This window comes from Taudactylus pleione, unplaced genomic scaffold, assembly GCF_031769625.1.
Source record: "Taudactylus pleione unplaced genomic scaffold, aTauple2 ptg000619l, whole genome shotgun sequence".
Taxonomy (NCBI): domain Eukaryota; kingdom Metazoa; phylum Chordata; class Amphibia; order Anura; family Myobatrachidae; genus Taudactylus; species Taudactylus pleione.
In genome coordinates, this window is record NW_028285021.1 from 1,994,372 (window position 1) to 2,016,384 (window position 22,013).

At 43.5% G+C, this 22,013-nt stretch overlaps 2 protein-coding genes across 2 annotated transcripts; one reads left to right on the forward strand and one right to left on the reverse strand.

The window, feature by feature from the left end:
- Positions 1-4,125: 4,125 nt before the first annotated feature.
- On the forward strand, positions 4,126-11,648 carry TMEM216 (transmembrane protein 216). Its single transcript, XM_088454479.1, has 6 exons — positions 4,126-4,196; positions 4,366-4,382; positions 5,291-5,384; positions 6,792-6,884; positions 8,775-8,976; positions 11,375-11,648. The coding sequence occupies exons 1-6, from the start codon at positions 4,184-4,186 to the stop codon at positions 11,388-11,390; spliced, it is 435 nt and encodes a 144-aa protein (XP_088310605.1). The 5' UTR covers positions 4,126-4,183; the 3' UTR covers positions 11,391-11,648.
- Positions 11,649-12,257: 609 nt separating this feature from the next.
- Positions 12,258-21,225, reverse strand: LOC148479641 (uncharacterized). Its single transcript, XM_088454496.1, has 9 exons — positions 21,116-21,225; positions 15,913-15,944; positions 15,759-15,833; positions 15,568-15,659; positions 15,344-15,457; positions 15,034-15,088; positions 14,832-14,894; positions 12,938-12,993; positions 12,258-12,387 (listed from the first exon to the last, which is right to left on the reverse strand). Exons 1-8 carry the CDS (start codon positions 21,207-21,209, stop codon positions 12,949-12,951), a joined length of 570 nt encoding a protein of 189 aa, XP_088310622.1. The 5' UTR covers positions 21,210-21,225; the 3' UTR covers positions 12,258-12,387; positions 12,938-12,948.
- Positions 21,226-22,013: the final 788 nt, after the last annotated feature.

Genomic DNA, 22,013 nt, shown 5'->3' on the forward strand with positions numbered 1-22,013 from the left:
TTTTCCACCTTTGTGGGGTAGATTCAATTAGCGGTTTCTATCTCACGCGGTGTGCAACTGCGCATATTTGTGGTGGTTATGGCAGGAAAACCTTGATTATTTTCTGCTAGCACTTCTATGGGATACATGTACAACAAGCAGAGTTTTCTACCCCACGTAGTATTAGCTAATTGCATCTGCCCCTAGTGTAAGGGCGCTTAGCTTGCTGACACAGTATAGGTGGGTGATGTGATAATACAATAACAAAATGCAGGCTCTACCAACACCTACATATTGACATCTGTTTATATTTGTTACCAAATAGAGACCTCTAAACCCCTCACTGTCTCATGGCAACCTATGGGGCATATTCAATTGGGTGCGAGATTTTTGCGAGGAGAAATCCTCGCGCCCAATTTTGGATTATGTGCTCCCGATACCCACAGTATCCATGTTAAAAAAAAAGTCGCGGGGTTTTCAGCGCTGCGTAAAACTAAATTATACTTACCTGTCCGGTGGCCTCCCCTCCATATTCCTGGGGAGGAGCTGCAGGGAGGCACAAGGGCTGATGGGGGATGAAGTTCTCCCAGCGACCATTACGGGGGGCGGGGGAGGGACGACGACACTCACTCATAAACACACACACACTGACATACTCACCGCTGCTGCAGGAGACCGGGTCCTGACACTGGACGCAGAAGACAGCACTGACTAAGCTAATTGGAAACTTCCAATTGCTTAATTAGTCATTAGGATGGGAGCTACCGGGGTCCCAGAACACTTCCCGACTTTTTTTCCTAAAATTGTGGCTTTTAGGAAAAATTGGCTATGCTCTGGAGGTGCGCAAAAAAACCCTAAAATTAGGAAAAAACGCACACCTAATTGAATAGCAAAAATCCTGCACCTGAAGGAAAAACCTCACAGGTGCGAGATGTTTGCTATTCTCAGCCACAATTAAATATGCCCCTATGTGTGTCAGTCAGACGGTTTGGCAGGGAGGAGTGTGTGTTTGTTACCATTCGAGCACTTGTACAACTTTTGTTTTTGTTAAGGTTTTCAATTTGCCAAACAGAATTTTTTTTTTGGCTACATGAAAATAACTCACCCTGCTTCCCACCCCATTCTAAGTTCTCTATATAGTATTTTAAGTTAGGTGATTAAAAGTGCTTCTTTCTGTACCAAGCCAATGATTCTGCACCTTTATACGTCTGCCTGTGGCTTTGTGCGTGTCTCTATGGTACCAGAAATTTCTTATAATTTGTACCACGTTTATAATTTAGGGTGGGTACATACTAGACGACCGGAAACTTGGCCGATGGTCGGGGCGATTACCCTTTGCCCCAGATCATGCAAGATTGCTGGTACACACTAGGAAGATTTAAAGACCACGGAACGATCACTCATTCCGTCCTGCATTAAACTACCCGGCCCGCATGTGATATCGTGATTGGCTGTGCAGCATGGCTGATCACCAGGGGCCAGAGAGGGGGGGAGCGGGTACAAATTACCCGGACCCGGGCTTGCTGGAGGGGCCCGGGTATGGTACCGCTCCCCCCCGTCTTTCATCACAGCAGCCCAGCACACGCTGCTGTGTGCTGGGCTGCACTGGGAGACTGCTCGCGGCTGCTATGAAGTAGCCACAGCAGTCTCCTATGCCTGTGGCCTGGGGGAAGCGATCAAGCTGATCGCGCGCCCCCCCAAGCCAGCGCACAGCGCCGCTTTGTGGCCCTGCAAAACGTGGTTTGGTTTTTTTTCCTCGAAGGGGGTGTGGCCATGCCCCCTTGATTAGGCCACGCCCCACACAGCAACCCATGGGAGGGCGCAGTCGGGAATACACACTGCACCATATGCCTGATTTTCCCAATTCGGGCAAATAGCAGGCAAGTGTGTATCAGCCTCCTCATTCCTTATCTGCTGCCCCACTCTGTCAATCCATTCATTGGTTTCCTATAAACTTCAGAATCAAGTTGTTGATCCTCCTAATGTCTTAAGACAGACATCCCCTAGACGACAGGCAAAAGACTGCACGATTACGACATTGTAATTGTGCAGTCGTTTGTCTGTCTGTGATGTGCCTGCACTGTACGAGCAGTCATTCAGTGAAGACACATTAATCATCTGCAAACATGCTGAACCTGACAATATCGTCAGGTTGTACAGCATGTTTGCACGATGATAGATGTCTAAATGACCAGCGGGAGCGTGCATCGCTGGTCGTTTAAGACATTTTTGCAAACGATTTATGAACGATAACGTTATCATTCAATCGCTAAAATAAATCGTCTAGCGGATGTGCGCCTTTACCATTGTTAGGGAACTCTTATCTCTGCCTCTCATACTCCTCACCCTTCAAAATCTTTAAAAACTCCATGAATACTCACTGATCAATTTTACAAATCGAGCAAAGATAGAGGCTCTCTTTAATGAAAGAAACATATTCATCTTCCTATTCTCATCATTGTTCTCACTGTACACCAACTCTGCCTTCCAGATGCCACTCGCACTTTCCCCACCACCAGTTACAAATGTAATAACTTTACCTACCAACATTTAGACGTGCTATCAGGACTGTCCCTGATCTACCCAGATGCCATAAATGCCTACTTTTGGGGTAAGTCTCTTCCCTATTTGAAAGCTTTGAATCAGAACTGGCCTACAACAATTGGAACAGATGTGAGCAGAGTTGGCAAGACATTAGGCGGGCCCTGGTACTAGCGGGCATGCCCACATGTAAGGGGGTTATTTGTGCCATTTTGGCAGCGTGGGTACACCTCCTGGGCTTCCATAGGACAAGCCTAGGTACTTTTTAAATGACCCCCTGGTTGGGAGGTATGAGTATGGGTTCCCCATGTCCCTGGTTGAAGAATTGTAACAATCTGTGAAAACTCAGGGCCTGATTCAGAGCCGGACGCTCTGACCAGAGCGCTCGCTCTGAATCAGGGCCCTCCTCCATTAAAATGGAGCGTCGTCCTGGACGCTCGTATAGCTGTGGGTCACCACCCACAGCATATACGAGCGTCCAAAAAGATGGTCGCGATGGTCTTTCCCAGCCACAAGCCCTGGAGTGATTTTGGCTCTATCAGAGCCAAAATCACTCCCACTGACATCACTAGTGCCTCAGTCTCTTCTCTAGAGCCTTCCCTGCTCTCACCTATGCTACACCATTGCTGCTGCCGAATCTCTGTTCAGAGCCACACTCACTCTGCTATTTTGATACTGGATTATGCATCTCATAAGCAGGGCCCGTCTCAGCCTTTGTCTTCATGTCTGCAGTTATTTTATCTACATAGTATGTCCGTGTTTTATGTACGCATTGTTACTACTGTCCGGTGCTGTGCTGCCTCACAAATAAACCCCGATAACAACAGGCTCATTGGGCAGCGCTGTTTTCACCTGTTTCATGTCAGTATAGAAAACATACATATTTTATACATCTATAACGTACCTGCAAACCTGACTCCCTTTCCCAGTGATGTCATATACTATTCTGCTTTTCATACCAAAGTTGCAGTGTGGTTAACATGAAAACCAAGTGAGGTCATTGTGACTTTCTTCAGACTGGGGTTGTCCGTGTCTGAGCAGCTCTCCCTGTACATTAATATACCACTAATAATAGGGCTCAAATGCTGACTGATATATTAGCTATTAGAAGTGACATACAGCTGCACAGATACAGGCATAGGGAGGAATGGGTCGGCCCCCCTTGTTCTGACATGTAAAGAAACTGAAATTGATTAACTTTCTCTTCCCAGTCTCCACAACATTATGTCTCCTGCTCCCTGTGGCCTTGATGCAGCTTCCATGATTGCCACTCATACACAAATTAATGAATGTCTCCCAACATACATATCCTCTAAAACCTACAAAAAAGAAAACTTCCTCACCACCACTAAATCTCTCTCTCTCTATATATATATAACTTTGTCTCTGGGCCCTATGACCTTGTATACATATAAAGCGTATCCCTATACTTATGGTAAATTGCTGGTAAAATTGTGAGTTGCATTAGTTATCTTTTGTATTATTTTTTTTTTTTTGCTGTTTTTCCTCCAATGAGAAGCTACAATAACAGCCCCATACAGGGTGTACATCCCCCCCATACACACCTAAACCCTGGCAGTCTACTATTGTTCTGAATAGCTGAGGGGCGGGGCTACTGACTGTATCCAGGAAGTGACGTCACACGCGTCCTTAGAGCACCAAGATGGCGTCCAGAGGTGAGTAGCGGCGGAATAGCCGATGCATAACGTTATACCGTGATCGGAAAGCGACAGCATAGTAATAACGATCCGGTAACCGCTATCAGCCTCATACAGCACCCTGACACCTTATTATCCGTGTACTCCTCCCTGTAACCTCACCGTCTCACTGTGCTTTGTTTATCAGGGAGAAGACGCGGAGTTGTATCCTTCTCCATGACCTGCAGGGACGCGGAATATAGGCAGCCCGCACAGCATCACTGATCTGCAGCAGGCCGTACTGACAGGGCAAGCTGGGACTTGTGGTTACGCAGCAGAGGATGGGAAATGTATCAACCTTCTAAAGCGGACAAGTGGAGGTGTTGCCCATAGCAACCAATCAGAGTGTAGCTATCATTTGTCTAGCGCATGCTATAGAGTAGTAGTTAGGAGCTGATTAGTTGCTATGGGCAGCTCATCTTCTTATCCCCTTTTTTGATACACCTCCCCCATATGAGCCCGTTCATTATCGATCATGCATAATTAATGAGTGATTTTCTTTCATGGGATTACTGCTTTACCATGTACTAGGCGGTGTTGTTGACAGCTCTTAGCTATCTGTTTCAGTCTGCGATCCAGTACTGGTTTGTGTCCCACTAAACGGGTGCATGAATATGGGGGTTCATAAGGACAGTGAAGGTCTGTAGGTACCCCCCCCCTTTTAAAGATGTCAAGAACATGAATTTGAAATTATATGTGAACGTGAATGTATATATCTGAGACATATGATTTGTTTGGTTTTAGATATTATCGTGGTATGCGCAGTTTCAGTTACATTTCTTTTAATCTGTGTGTCTTAAAAAGGATTCGGGACAGTATACGTTTATGATGCCAGCGGTCACAATGCCGACCGCCAGCATCTAGACTACATAATCCCGGCGAGGGTTAACCAACCTACGCCGGGAGACCGGCGTCCGGCATCCCGATCGAAGGGATGCTGGGCAGATTAGCTGCCTTTTTTTAGATTAAAGCGAATTCTGATTACTCCTGTGAACATTGGTTACTCATGTTTATCTGCTATATATGTGGGAAATGCTAACTACAATTTAAAGGGATTTCCTTGACAAGATTAGCTCTCCTCTACCCCACTGGAAGTGCTCCTCTTCCTCAATGGCTGGTACTGCGCTTCCTACTTCCTCATCGAAACTCTCATATTTATATATAAAGGTGAGCAACAGTTATAGCTTCTTTATTGGTGTTGGGTATATTCGCATGTTAGATTTTAAGGTCATGTAATTGTGCAGCACAATTCTGAGTTATTTGCATGAGTGACTGCACTTTCCAATATCTGAATCAAGTTTTCACAGAAATTGGACAAAAGACATGACCTTACCTGATGTATAAAATCAGTGTTGCCCTGGACACTACTATTATAATAATAGTAAATACTGTATATATGCTATTCAAGGGACCTGGTCAAACCCGTTCCTGCTTAGGCCCGTCCCCATACTTACCCCATTCCTGGCTAGCAGTAGGAGCCATTGGATGGGTGGCGTGCCCCACAGCTCCCACTGTGCATGCATGTTGGAAATGGGACAGACCATAGCAAATTATTATATAGATCAATATGAGATCCTGTCCATGTAAAAAAAATCAATCCATTCACATTTCAACCATTTTAAACAATGAGCCATAATCTTACTTGGCAGAAACTCCATGGGCTGTATTTACAAAGCTGCCACGTCTCGGCGGGTTGGAGCTGAAAATTTAAAGCGGCAATAACTAGTGATCTGTAGAATTCCCTGGATGGCCCAATAAGGGTGTAGTAGTGTTTTAATTTTAAGGTGGTGCAAAATTATATATGTCAATGCTTAACTACAAAAGGAGTCTCCTAAACTGAAACATTTATACAATGTTTATTATATTGTTCTTATTTTGATGTTTTTCTATTGTTGCATTATATGTTCCATTTTGGGCTGTACAGCTGAATTGATCACCATCTGGTGTGATGGCTAATGCAGTACTATTTAGTAGAATCTTTCCTGCTTCACAATTGATTCTGTTTGCACTAGCGACAGACCATTAGATGTATATGACAATATGATAGCCATACATCACGGTGCAATTACTGGCACAGTATTACTGATTAACTTGCTTTTCCTCTGATGCTGTACATTTGTAAAGCAGAACAGGCACAATAATTGGATACATGTAAATGCAACAACCACACTAAAGGTACCCACACACACAGCGATATTTTACACGATTTGGCCGATTTCGACGAATCGTGACGACGAATCGGGTAAAAAAAGTACAAATCGTGAGTTTATACTCACGAGCACAATGCCGATGCGCGTCCCCGCGCGTCGTACATCGCATCTTCTGATCTGCCATGCTGTAGGGCAGATTAGCCAATCTGTGATACAATGCATTGGCTGCAAGATGGATCTTTAGTCAGATTGGACATTTTTAACTCCAAATCGTGATCACGACGGCAAGGGAGCTCCCGTGAAAGTTCATGAGGAAATTGGCCATAAAATCGTATCATGAGGACATCGTTATGTGTGGGCACCATAGAATATAAGTGAGACGTGTTGAGTTGATAAATCATCTTTTTTTGTTTCATGGTCATAGGTCTAATCTTACCTTACCCTACATCTAACATCATATTGGAAGCGGTGATGCTTTTCTTGTACCTTGGCATTGAAGTCACACGATTGTTTCTCGGTGAGTAGTTTGTGTAAATAGAGGGTTTCACCTTATTATATCTACATTGAGCAGTGCCAGAAAGTCCACAATGCTTTGAGTTTGCGTTGGGTCTTCAGAGCAGATTAGTTTATACACATTTTATACAATCATTGTCTTTTAATCGTACTTTATCAATAGAGTGTTATACAGTCTAAGATCACAGTTGCTGAACACTGACCGATGGAACTTTTTAAATACATTAGGTCATATATGAGGTTAATACTTGATGAGGCAGGGAAAGGTTACTATGCACTTGGCCGGGGCATTAACGAAGTGTGAACTGAACAACTTTCTGATGTGGACATTAAAAATGAATGTGTACTTATGTGACCTGATTCCACGATCAGTCCTACTAGATCTCTTCGTGAAAGTCTTAGCTCATCTCTAGTTAGGACACTGAAAGCCATTAATAATTTATTACACTTTCCACAGTGTCAGAAATACTATATTATGGCTTTGTTTGAGGATTCTTACTATGCTTATTTTCTACAACTCCTCATTACTAGTAAATGGATTAGATCCTCTTGGTGATGATAACCAGTTTATTTTTCTAAATGGAAAACTCCTAATATGTATGAACAATACCAATATAATGTTCATTACAGATAAATATACTAGTGCAGGCCTAGACAACTTGTGGCTCTCCAGCTGATTTTTTTTTAAACTACATTTCCCAGCATGCCCTGCCACAGTTTTAGCATTCCTTAATAGTACAACTGTGGCAGGGCATGCTGGAAGCTGTAGTTTCACACAGCTGGAGAGCCACAGGTTGGCCAGGCCTGTACTAGTGCATATGTTGGACTTCTCGCATGGAAATTTTAACAGTGTTTTACTGGCTGATTAGAGTAATTAAAGCACACAGACCGGGATGGGGCTAATGGTAGGAGGTTTGCAATAAACCCCTTATGAGGTGCTAATTACTTTGATGTTATTTCCTGTGCCCGATCAGCCAGTGCAATATTCTCTGGGAGTGCAATTCCCACGTAGGAGAACCTGCACAGTGTAGGCAGGCATTTTATGGCCTGAATCGACAATTATGAGAATACAGTCTATCCGTTCCCTAGGCAACAGTGACATCACACAGAAACTTTAATATGTAAGTCATGACTAGTCAGGCGATTTAAGAGCTGGGAGGCTCATGTGCAACCCCCCCCCCCCCCCAACACCATTACCACCATTCAGCGAGCCCCTTCCATACATGTTGCTGGTGCCGCCATCTTTCTGAGAATGTATTTAGAAGAGTGCCCAACGCGCAGAAGAGAGCAAAGACTGCACAGTGCCAGAGTCATTGCTAGCTCCTGTGCGTACCCATATTTCCAATCATGTCTCTAGAACACAGGTTCTCTAACTCGGTCCTCAGGACCCCACACAGGTCACGTTTTCCAGGTCACCCAGCAGGAGCACAGGTGTAATTATTTCTCACCGACACATTTTAAAAGATCCACAGGTGGAGCTAATTATTTCGCTTGTGATTCTGTGAGGAGACCTGAAAAACATGCACTGTTTGGGGTCCTGAGGACCGAGCTTGAGAACCCGTGCTCTAGAAAGATGGTGCAGCTGGGTGAGCAAAGAGGGGGGTGTGGGGGTGCTGCGCAGGAAGTGACAGTCTTCTGTCCTGGGTTGAGAGTGTGCAGCACGGTTCCCCACTGTACCCATTGGCCTGTGTGCAGCGCACACTCTGCTCTTATGATAAATATGCCCCTGTGACTAGTATTCATAAATACTGCCACTTGGAGAACGGATAAACTGCATTTTGATGAATATTAAATATAGTATACATTGGTTTAGTCAGCAACATTGCTGTTGCCCATTGTGTTGTTCAAACATATCTGCAGTGGTCAAGTTTATTTTTTTATCTCTGTTTGCTAGGATGCCGTGGTAACCAATGTGAGCGTAAGCTCCCTCTGGTGGTCAGTGTTGGTCTAACCATTCCATCTGCATTGCTTGCGCTTTACTTCCTGTTTCTTCAAACGTATGCATTACGGCTTGAGACCGTGTTGAGCTGCATCCTCCTTCTGTTCTACGGTTTGGAGACAATTCTGAGTTGTGCTGCTCTCATCACATTTTGCAGGTAATGCCTAATGCCATCTATTGAGTTTTTCTAGATGGGGTTTCTACGCCGTACCACCAGAAAGGACAGGATCCGCATGCATGGGACATAAATATAAGTTTAGCCATTGTTAGGTTGCTCTATGACCCATTCACATCCACTTCATAGAGACGGACAATTCCGCGTGCACCTCAGTTAGGTAAAGCAGCTCTCCCTTTATGAGCAGTATGTAGTGGGACATACACCTCAACTCTCTCAAAGTCCTGACAGTCGCCCAGAATCAGAACAGCTGGGAGACTATTGTGCTCTCTCCTCGCTCGCTTCTTGCAGCTTTCACTACCTGCTGCTGCTCCTGTTTTATGGATCCTGGGATGTTTCCTATTTGGAAAAAGAATAGGCACATGAAATATGGAAAGAATGGAAATTAATAAACCCTCTAGGCACCTCAAGACTCACCAACCAGCTCCGCTGTTAAAGCAATAGCACCCACATTTAATTATTATGCATTCCCCCTGCAGTCAGCCCTGTCACAAAAGAAATAGTAATCACATTTATTAAATAGACCTAGTTCTCCTCAAACAGGCCCATATTAAATAATTAGTATTTAAACTTAAGACCCCACTATTAATTTAATAGCCCCACAAATACATTATTACATCCCACTCACCATTAAATGATTAACCTCAGTCCATGCCCCAGTGGAGCTTACAATCTATATGCCCTACCACATGTACATACACACATCAGTCACTTCCCCAGTGGAGCTTACAATCTATATGCCCTACCACATGTACACACACACACATATCAGTCACTGCCCCAGTGGAGCTTACAATCTATATTAGATACCACATGTACATAAACACATCAGTCACTGCCCCAGTGGAGCTTACAATCTATATTAGATATCACATGTACACACACACACACATCAGTCACTGCCCCAGTGGAGCTTACAATCTATATTAGATATCACATGTACACACACACACACATCAGTCACTGCCCCAGTGGAGCTTACAATCTATATTAGATATCACATGTACACACACACACACACCAGTCACTGCCCCAGTGGAGCTTACAATCTATATTAGATATCACATGTACACACACACACCAGTCACTGCCCCAGTGGAGCTTACAATCTATATTAGATATCACATGTACACACACACACCAGTCACTGCCCCAGTGGAGCTTACAATCTATATTAGATATCACATGTACACACACACACACCAGTCACTGCCCCAGTGGAGCTTACAATCTATATTAGATACCACATGTACACACACACACACCAGTCACTGCCCCAGTGGAGCTTACAATCTATATTAGATATCACATGTACACACACACACACACATCAGTCACTGCCCCAGTGGAGCTTACAATCTATATTAGATATCACATGTACACACACACATCAGTCACTGCCCCAGTGGAGCTTACAATCTATATTAGATATCACATGTACACACACACACACACACACACAACAATCTATATGCCCTACCACATGTACACACACACAAACCAGTCACTGCCCCAGTGGAGCTTACAATCTATATTAGATATCACATGTACACACACACACATCAGTCACTGCCCCAGTGGAGCTTACAATCTATATGCCCTACCACATGTACACACACACACACACATCAGTCACTGCCCCAGTGGAGCTTACAATCTATATGCCCTACCACATGTACACACACACACATCAGTCACTGCCCCAGTGGAGCTTACAATCTATATGCCCTACCACGTGTATACACACGCACACACCAGTCACTGCCCCAGTGGAGCTTACAATCTATATTAGATATCACATGTCCACACACACACACACACACCAGTCACGCATGATTCCTTGCCCCAGTGGAGCTTACAATCGATATTCCCTACCACATGCTAACACACATACACACTAGGGTTCATTTTTTTTCTTGTTGGGAGCCAATTAACCTACCAGTATATATTTGGAGTGTGGTAGGAGGAGGAAACCCACGCAAACACAGGGAGAATATACAAACTCCACACAGTTAGGGCCTTAGTGGGAATCAAACCCACAACCTCAGTGCTGTTAGGTAGTAATGCTAACCATTACACCGTCTGTGCTGCCTTGCGAATATCTCTGCTAATTGAATACCCTCCATAGTGTTACCAGTCTCTAGTGTACAAGTCACCTGGATCTGATTGGCTGTAACACAGTGAGACTAAAGTTAAGTATATTATAATTATTCTTTAGTTGTGAATTTTCACCAATCAGCTGATATATTAGAAATAATGTTCTTCTATTTATTCCATGTATGCTGAAAATGTGGCCTCATGTAGGGTTGTGCAGATGGAGGCAGACATCAGCCCTAAGTGTATAACATTAACAACTGTACTTTCTTGTCCCTTTTTGTAGAGACCCAAGTTACTGAGTACTGCCAGACCCACACCAGGATGACTCCTACTTCCTGAATGTCCCATCTCTGTTTGCTGTGCAAATCGCAGGAGCGCTGGGCCTCTATCCAGGCTCTTATTCAGTGCTGTAAAGTGACTCCTCACTGCTGGAAAAAAACTTGATGCAATCACTGAATAGCAGCCTCTGTTCATGTGTGTTTGGGTGAGGTTGCGTGTGCGAGTGCGTGTGAATATTCTTTTGTGACTTAACAGGAATAAAAATTGATTTTTTTTAATTTTGTGAGCGTGATTGTTTAATCATATTAGACATATTTGTCACAGGTGTGGTATAAGAGATCAACAGGTATTAGGCAGACAACATATAGGGTGACACCAGCTGGTCAACAGGCAATACATCTACGGGGTCAAAAGGTTGATGATGACAAATGGTCAACACGCATACGGTCAACAAGAATGGTTGACACATTTTTATTTGTATTTCAAGCCTAATCCTAACCCCCCCCCCCCCCTTCCTTTTCACAGTGCCTAGTCCTAAACCCCCCCCTGGTGCCTAAACCTAACTGTAGGCTAAACCTATCCCTCACCCTAGTGCATAACCCTAACCGTCCCCTCCGGCAGCCTAACCCTAACCCTCCCCCAAGTGCCCAATCCTAAACTTAAAATGTTGAAAAAACAAAAAAGATCACATGTCGAGCATTTTTGTGTTGACCATTCATGTGTCCTCAATTTGTCCCTGTCGACATTTTGGCGTCGACCAATTCATCGTTGACCTGTTATCTAGATACCATTTGTGTACATGTACACAGTCAATAACAAAATTAATCTTTGTCAAGGATTTGTTTAACAGTTTAATTTCCAGCTACATGCATCATTGCAAAGGCCGAGTTCCTTTAAGTTGTCTTAATGTTTTCAGGTGAACTGAGAGTTCCTTAGTTGTTCTGGAGTTTATCACTTTTAGTGGCTCATTCCATATTTAGCCACTTAGCATTTTGTGTGTCTGCAGTAATGAGTTATCTAGGGGGGAAAAAAGGACATACATTTGGGTCATCAGCATAATTACCTGCAAGTACTTATCACAGGGTGTTTCAGGGGCTAAAGCATGTCCTAGAACAAAACAAACCCCAAAAACTAAACAGAACCCTTATAAATGAAAGACACTTTTCTAATTCTCCTGAAACGCCATACTTTTTATATAACATGTATGATACTGTACAAAATGAATACTACTTAAAGTGCAGGTACAGACCTCTGTAAATGGGCACACAGTGGCTAGGTGTATGGAGGCTTAGAGATAGCAACTTGTGCCTCTCCAGTTGTTGTGGAACTACAATTACCAGCAGGGAATGTTATAGGTTGCCTCTCCAGTTGTTGTGGAACTACAATTACCAGCAGGGAATGTTATAGGTTGCCTAAGTCTGACTTACAGTACAAAAAAATAAGAGCACTAAATACTTTTCAGGGCTAATGTGGACAGGATGCACTGATACTGGTTCCAGAGCTGCAGAGATTTACTAACTCTTCTCTATATTATTAGTATTATCTGGGCAGGGATTGAGTTGTTTACCCTGTATTGTCTCAGTCTTGTTGAGTTTCATGAGATGGTTCTAATGGTTTTATCCGCTGTGTAAAAAAATAACAAAGTGTAAGTAAAACAATCTGTCAGAATATACAACTAGTATGCATGAAATATACCTAATTGTAAGTGCTGGTGGTATTATAAAGTGTGTGTGTGTGTGTGTGTGTATATATATATATATATATATATATATATATATATTAGTATAGATATACACACACTATATATGAAAGCACATGAATTCCTAGGCGAATTACTAAATACCTGTTAAGGTGCGTACACACTAGACAATTAAAATGAGCGATTGAACAATTACAACATCGTTATCGTATCGTTCAATAATCGTGCATTATAATGTCAAAAACGACCAGCGATGCGCGCTCCTGCTGGTCGTTTTCATCAACAATAATCGTCTGAACATGCCGGTCAATCTGCCGATAACGACAGGTTGGGCATGTTCAGGGATGAGGGAGGTGCCTGCACTAAAGGACATATGGGAGTATGCGTTTATGATGCCGGCGGTCGCTATGCCGACCACCGGCATCTCCACTACAGAATCCCGGCGAGGGTTAATTAACCTACGCCGGGAGACCGGGGCCCGGCATCCCGATCGAAGGGACGCCGAGCGCGGACAGCCGCAGGGGGGAAGGTTAGGTTTTGGGTTCACGGGGGGGACTTAGTATTAGGCACCCCCCCCCACGGAGGTTAGGTTTAGGCTAGGGGGAGGGAGGGAGGGTTAGGGTTAGGCACCCCCCCGGGGGACTTAGGTTTAGGCGGCGGGGAAGGGTGGATTAGGTTTAGGCACTTAGAGGGGGGATTAGGGTTAGGCATGGGGGGAGGGGGGGTAGGGTTAGGCACCCCCCCAGGGGACTTAGGTTTAGGCGGCGGGGAAGGGTGGGTTAGGTTTAGGCACTTAGAGGGGGGATTAGGGTTAGGCACAGGGGGGGGGGGGGAGGTTAGGGTTAGGCACCCTAAAGGAGGGTTAGGGGGTAGATTAGGTTAGATAATACTTACCTTAAGCATGATCGGGATTTCCTTCCACGTCGGACTGGCGCTGCCGGCGGTGTAACATGTATTCCACATATCGTTCAGTATAGGCACATTATCCCACTGCACAGGAAGATGTACGATTACAATGTCGTAATCATACAGTCGTTCCTCTATCGTCTAGTGTGTACGCACCCTTAGATATAATAAGGACCAAGAGGTAGATTTACTAAGAAGCTGGATGTTAGATCATCACACAGCTTTGACTGATGGTTTTAAAACAGCAATAGAAAAAAAATGGTAAGCAGGCCTGATTCTGCATTTATTTCTATTGACGCTTTAAAACGATCGGTGGCTTTGACCTCCCGCCTCCTAGTACACTCACCCCCAAGAGCTTTTATACTGGTCATTTTTTATCCTTTCTACATTACAGTACATCATTCCATATAATACATAAACAGCATATAAAGTAAACCAAACCGCATATAAATGCATCTTCATGTGGCTGCCTTCACTGTTACCTAATGCTGTACTATACTTTAATGCTGCATGTTTAGTTGGCCAATAAAGTGAATCAGTCGTAAATACATAGCACCATATTGTCTTTAAAATATCGATTAGACCAGTTTATTGTATGGTAAATGCCCTCTCGGATACTAGAGTGCAGGCACAGTCTGGCTCCTCCCTCTCATTTACATAAAACACCACAGGCTTTATGGAGGGACTGCCTGCAAAGAGGATTAAGGCAGCAGATAAAATAGTAAATGATAAAGCACTTATATAGCAAAAATGACTTTATAGCTTTTGATATATTATTTATTACTGAAAACAAAATGGTGGCAGGTCCTTTTTTTTTTTTTTTTATTATAGCTAGGGGCTAAAAAAATCTGCTCACCATTAGCCTAACAAAGAGCTTCTCCCAGTTCCTGTAGTGTTGGGACTGAGCATCCCTTCTTACCTGAGGAGAGAAAAACAAGGTGATGTATCTGGAACATTGAATCTAAATTCTGCCTCTCAGGTCACTGCCCCCCTGTCTGATCATTACAGAGAAGCCCTGAAGATGTATAGGTTTGTACATAGTTTGCAGCCATAATTACCTGAGCCTCCAAATGTTGCACTCGGCGGAGAGACAAAGACAGGAGTCGATGGAGTCTGTTGGGGAATCACATGAAAACACATCTGGACAAGAAACACACGTACCCTGCAGCATTTGTCACAACTTACCAGCCCCATGCAATAGGTATACGTATCCTGCACACTATTACTTCTAGCTGACAATCTGCTGTTCAGGGCTACCTTGCGCCATGGATTTTTCTCCAGAGTGTCGCTTAGGCTTCCCTACCGTTTCCACTTGATATTTCTAATCATATTCACCATACAAAACCTCTGCACCCCACTTCCTGTCACCTTTCATGTTCTCCTTGAAGCTGTTCCAGAATTAGACGTTTCTGTTCCCACTGAGGTCCAAACAGACGGACCAAGCGTACAAGTTCTGTGCTGGGGACGTATAGATCCGTCAAGCTGAGGGACAATGGGTAAATGACAGAATTGCAAAAACAAATAAGATAATTAAATATGCATATTTGTGCAACACAAACACACAAGAATACTGTCCAACTGGTACTAGTCACCTTCTAAAAAGCCTTGAGGTGGAGAGAGAGAGCTGAGCCTGCACAGAGCTTGGCACATTCTGCAGAATCATCTCATCCTTCACATCCAGAACCTAGAGATGAGAAAATAACATGGCAGCTCCTGGACAGTAACTTCACACATGCCACTAATATTAACCTTCTGCACCTGTCTTACCATTAGGTGTTCTTACCTCAGATACACTGGTCTGTAGAAGGCATAGAGCTGACAGCATTCGCTCACAAAGACCCTCAAACACCTCTGGGTCCTGAAGGACAATAGGACCCCATTAGAATATGCAGTGTTTGCTGAGAGTTCTATTCTTTGTCTAAAACGAGGCAACTTACTTTAATTGCTGCTTCCGCAGGACTCTCAACTTCTAAGTAAGAGAACATATACAGTACATTATGGGCTGGAACATAACAGGCAAAACTAATCTGCTTCACAGTAAAATGACCATCAACCATAACACAATATGTTGTAATAACTTTCTAAGGTGTGTATGATTGCAATCAGAGAACCTTTATTGTTATCACTCTTCTTCTCCTGCTCCTCTGTATATCCCTGGTTATAGCCACTATGGGGCTAGGCTTATCATAAAAAATCACCATTGGTCATGAAAACCCTGATCCTACCAACAAGTGTCTGTGCTGGAGCATTTCTTGGATAGGATGTCACAATATTCACTGAGGACAATAATGAACCAGGCTTAGATAGTCATACTATCCTTAATACTGCTGCCTCGACACATGTCCTGCAGGATCCAAAACCAGTGCTCTCCAACATGTGCGTTCCTGATGGGCTCTGCTCTAGCCACTTTAAATGTGGCTTCCTTATTGCCTCCATTCACTTCCCCACATCATGACACCATCAAGGGGTGTAACTATAGAGGATGCAGGGGGTGCTGTTGCTATGGGGCCCATAAGCTTAGGAAGCCTGTCCACCCTGCACCCAGCACAGTGTCAAACGGCACTGTAAGAACAGGTGACACAGAGTTCAATACAGAAAAGAAGAGCTTACAAACTACTTGCCATGACACTAGCATGGTGAGTATTTTGTAGACTGTCCCTCTTTAGAAGCCCACTGCCTCACAGTAACTCACACGCAGCAGATTCAGCACAAGAGAAAGAAGAAAGGATATGATTTTGATGAGTGAGATAAGCAAGAACCCACTAATGTGTAGTGGAGGCACTACAATGCAGCAACATATGAACTGGGGGCACTACAATGCAGCAACATGTGAACTAGGGGCACTACAATGGATCAACATGTGACCTGGGGGCACTACAATGCATCAACATGTGACCTGGGGGCACTACAATGCATCAACATGTGAACTGGGGGCACTACAATGCAGCAACATGTGACCTGGGGGCACTATAAATGCAGCAACATGTGACCTGGAGGCACTACAATGCAGCAACATGTGAACTAGGGGCACTACAATGCAGCAACATGTGAACTATAGGGCACTACAATGCAGCAACATGTGAACTAGGGGAACTACAACGCAGCAACATGTGAACTAGGGGCACTACAATGTAGCAACATGTGAACTTGGGGCACTACAATGCAGCAACATGTGAACTTGGGGCACTACAATGCAGCAACATGTGAACTGGAGGCACTATAATGCAGCAACATGTGACCTTGGAGCACTACAATGCAGCAACATGTGAACTAGAGGCACTACAATGCAGCAACATGTGAACTAGAGGAACTACAATGCAGCAACATGTGAACTAGTGGTACTACAATGCAGCAACATGTGAACTGTGGGTACTACAATGCAGCAACATGGGAACTTAGGGCACTACAATGCAGCAACATGGGAACTTGGGGCACTACAATGCAGCAACATGTGCGCTGGGGGCACTACAATGCAGCAACATGCAAACTGGGGCACTACAATGCAGCAACATGCAAAATGGGGCACTACAATGCAGCAACATATGAACTGGGGGCTCTATAATGCAGCAACATGTGAACTAGGGACACTAAAATGCAGCAACGTAAACTGGAGGCACTATAATGCAGCAACATGTGAACTTTGGGGCACTACAATGCAGCAACACGTGAACTGGGGGCACTACAATGCTGCAATATGTGAACTGGGGGCATTAAATAAAGAGTGGTGCCCCTGGGGGCCCCTTCAAAATGCTATGGGTCTTCAAAGTTCTTGTTACACCCCATGTAGCTGTGCTTTTATTTTCCCAATCACACCAGTGATTAGGCCACTGCCTCCTACAAGATCATGTCTTCTGAAATGGTCTGGGGTGGTTTAAGAGAGGAGGGGGCCTACAAGAAGTCTGCACACAGGACTTGTTTTTGCTTCCATCACAGAGATGTGAGCCCAAAATAAAATAATCAAGTAACATTTCCCTACCGTAGTAATCCATTATATGCGCACATAATCGCAACCACGTACTTACCTGAGTCTGCCCCATGTGTAACCAGTTTTGGAGAATAAATATAAGAGGTTCTCTGGCCAAAAATAAACCATAATAAAATACTTATGATACTGTAAATGTCCACAACTATAGAATAAGAATAAAAAGCATGTTCAATATTTTTGGTAACTCTCAACCAATAATACATTAAACATAAATTCTGTCTGCTTTGTGGGCCTGATTCTGAGTTGAGAGCAAAGCAAGACAATGCAAGTAACTGTGCACCTAGTCAAACCACGTTGCATTGCAAGGGGTGCACATACATTTATTAGTTTTGCATGCAGGTTAAACAGTGGCTGAGTTTGCATGTACAGTAGCCCACAAATGCTGGACAGCTTCACTTTAAGCTGCAATTTTGATTTCAGTTTTGACAAAATCAGATTCTCTCTGCACGTTGTACATCTTACTTGCTTGTTTTTGCTGTGCCCCCAACTCAGAATTAGCCCCTATGAGGTGTATTATGTAAATGTGTATAACAAGCTCTCACCACAGACTTTAGACTGTAGTTGTCTTTTGTGATCAGAAACTGAAACTTTAACATTCCATACAAATGGAAATACACGTTGAATGCACCTGTGTTGCGTGTTCTGTCTCATTATTATATAATCATGATTATTTTTTCTAAAATATTATGACAAAGCATTATCTCATACCAGCATATTCTGGGATATATAGCTTTTCCTTTTTTACAAAGTTGACTTACTAATCGGTGCCACTTCCTAGCTCTAGGATATTACTGATCTAGCATTGTAGTATGTCCGCACAAAGGCGCTATGAGACTTTTCAATACAAAGGCGCCATGTGCCGCAGTGCTCTGTAACCCAGCAACCACTTTGTTTTGGTCATCTTCTATGTATCTTTTACAGGGGCGTATCTATAATGGGTGCTCACAGGTCCACACCCTGCTCCCATATTATGTAAAACTTACCTCTCCGAGGTCCCGCTTCAGGTGCCTCTGCGCTGCTGAAAACTGCAACCATTTTCTGGTGTTTTGCGCATGCCCAGTGAGGAAATCGCCATTTCCCCGGCAATCTGCGCATGCACACTCTAGTGCCCAGAGTCTACTGACGCTGCGATGGCCAGCCAGCCACGTCAGTCAGCTGCTGGAGAGAAAGCAGGGGGCCCCGGACGGGGAATGCACATGGGTCCTCTCCTAAGACAGAGCAAAATAGAAACTGCGCTCTAGAGTCTATGACGGGACATCAGTTCAACACATATAATGTAAAAAAACGTTTTATTGTATTAAGGCTAAAATGCCGAATTCAAGGAATTATGACATACACATATTACATACAAGAGAGTTGATCAGACTCTCAGTAATATAAAACAATAAATGTAAACACACAGATAACACAACTGAATATAATTAACCAATCTATATTGGATTGTAACAATATATAGAAACACTGATAGTAGTGATACTGGTGACCCTGGAGATCCTTGAAAAAGGATAATAATAATAATAAAGAGAGTCTCGTATAGATATAATGTGACCAGATAAGGTATATCCAACCTTCTGTAGAAAGTCTCGTGTAAAATTCAATATAGGGGGTATATCAAAATTGTAATAGAAATCCTTTCTCCTGAAGGCACCTTATCAGTAACTTAACGCTGCATATAATGACAGCTAATTAGGAACACACTTATAATTGAAATATCAACATTCAGCCTCCTCCAACATATGCGGCTGTGTCTCTGTAAGCACAGCAACAGCCGTGGGAATATAAAACTGGAGCCGTGGGCAACAGGAGTAGTTAATGTATAAAGCCAGGTATGTACCGTCAGCGTGAGGTGATGCCGGCTACCAGCCTACTCCAGAGTATACCAAATTAACTCGTTGCGGATTGTCAGTAGCCGGGGCACTGTAAGGTGAAAAACGTGAACGATGTTGTTCACCTGTGTATATTGGCCAGATGACAGCCGTCTCAGTGCGGCGGTGGTACAGACAATGCCAGACGGTGATGTCCCTCGGCTCTGGATAACAGCCAGGTGATAGTCGTGTCAGTGGAGTAGCGGTAATACAGTGAATACGGAGGTGAGCAGGAGGTGAGCGTCCCAGCGGCTCAATTAGTGGATATGATCTCCGCTACTTAGGCAGTAAGACTCCCGATGGACCGGAGGTTGGTCAGGGCAGCAGCCCTGCTACGAGGTAATTTGGTATACTCTGGAGTAGGCTGGTAGCCGGCACCACCTCACGCTGACGGTACATACCTGGCTTTATACATTAACTACTCCTGTTGCCCACGGCTCCAGTTTTATATTCCCACGGCTGTTGCTGTGCTTACAGAGATACAGCCGCATATGTTGGAGGAGGCTGAATGTTGATATTTCAATTATAAGTGTGTTCCTAATCAGCTGTCATTATATGCAGCGTTAAGTTACTGATAAGGTGCCTTCAGGAGAAAGGATTTCTATTACAATTTTGATATACCTCCTATATTGAATTTTACACAAGACTTTCTACAGAAGGTTGGATATACCTTATCTGGTCACATTATATCTATACGAGACTCTCTTTATTATTATTATTATCCTTTTTCAAGGATCTCCAGGGTCACCAGTATCACTACTATCAGTGTTTCTATATATTGTTACAATCCAATATAGATTGGTTAATTATATTCAGTTGTGTTATCTGTGTGTTTACATTTATTGTTTTATATTACTGAGAGTCTGATCAACTCTCTTGTATGTATTATGTGTATGTCATAATTCCTTGAATTCGGCATTTTAGCCTTAATACAATAAATTGTTTTTTTACATTATATGTGTTGAACTGATGTCCCGTCATAGACTCTAGAGCGCAGTTTCTATTTTGCTCTGTCCCATTTAATAAGGTTGACATAACCTTATCTGACTGCTGAACTATTGTCTGATTCCTGGTTTTTATTCTATTTTCCTCTCCTAAGACACCCCTGATCTTTTACATTTGGAAAATTGAAGTAAACGGATGGCTGGTATGTGCTTCAGTGCACATTGCACCATATAGTACATCCATACATTTTTCCCTTTTGTCCTTTAGTCCCTACGACAGGTCACAATGTGTAGAAGGACCTGAGATACAACAACAGGTACTTATCATCAGATCTGTTTCTCTCACCTGTTTGCTCTGTTTGGCTCTCAGTGTCTTCAACACATCTAAGGTCTTTCTTTATGGTCTTTTGCGTTTTTACTTTTTTGCCAGCACTCTTCATATCTCTGGTGCACTTGTCCCTGTACTACTGTACTGTATTTCTTAATCAACAAATCTGTTTCTAAGTAACAGGAAAAAAAATGTGTTACTGCCACCTGGTGTCCATAATGGGCACTGCAATTTATCATAATTCCTCATGTGAGAGAAGTGAAACAGGCAGAATTCAGTCGTTTTCAGGTTCTCAAGAAAGACATGTTTACTAAGGCAACACTTAGGCTACCAGAATGGCGGTAGGGCCACAGTTTCCAATTGCGCTTATAACAAGCGGAATTGGGCTTGTTATTCTTTAAAGTTACTATTTATTTGTTGGTAGCAGGGTTTTGGTCTTTTTCTTTTTTTTATAAGGTCGCAAGACGATTTGCGTGCCACTGGCGCCGGCCAGCGATGTTGATTAGTGATTCATGCATTCAACACAATTCACAACAATTAACTCTTCCAGCCAGCTCTGTAAGCACAAGACTTCTTAAAGGAACGAGGAGTCATTTATTAATTATGCCACTATCTTCTGATGCTGCCGAATGTGCACAGCTAATCCAATTTTAAAATGACAACATGCACGCCAGGCACCTCGCAGTGAAGCAGCCGGTATTGTGACTTTGTGATTGGTTCTCAAGTTCACAGACGTTTACTTATAAGGGGCCCATTTATCAATGATCACGTATTCAATGCCATCTGGGAGCGATTTTAGTGCCCATCATCGCACTGCAGTATGCAATCTTACGGCCAAATGTATTAAAGAGCACCCGCAGGGACAGGGGCTCAGAAGGGGGAATGTTCCTATGATCGGAGTTAAGTGACCCCTGTG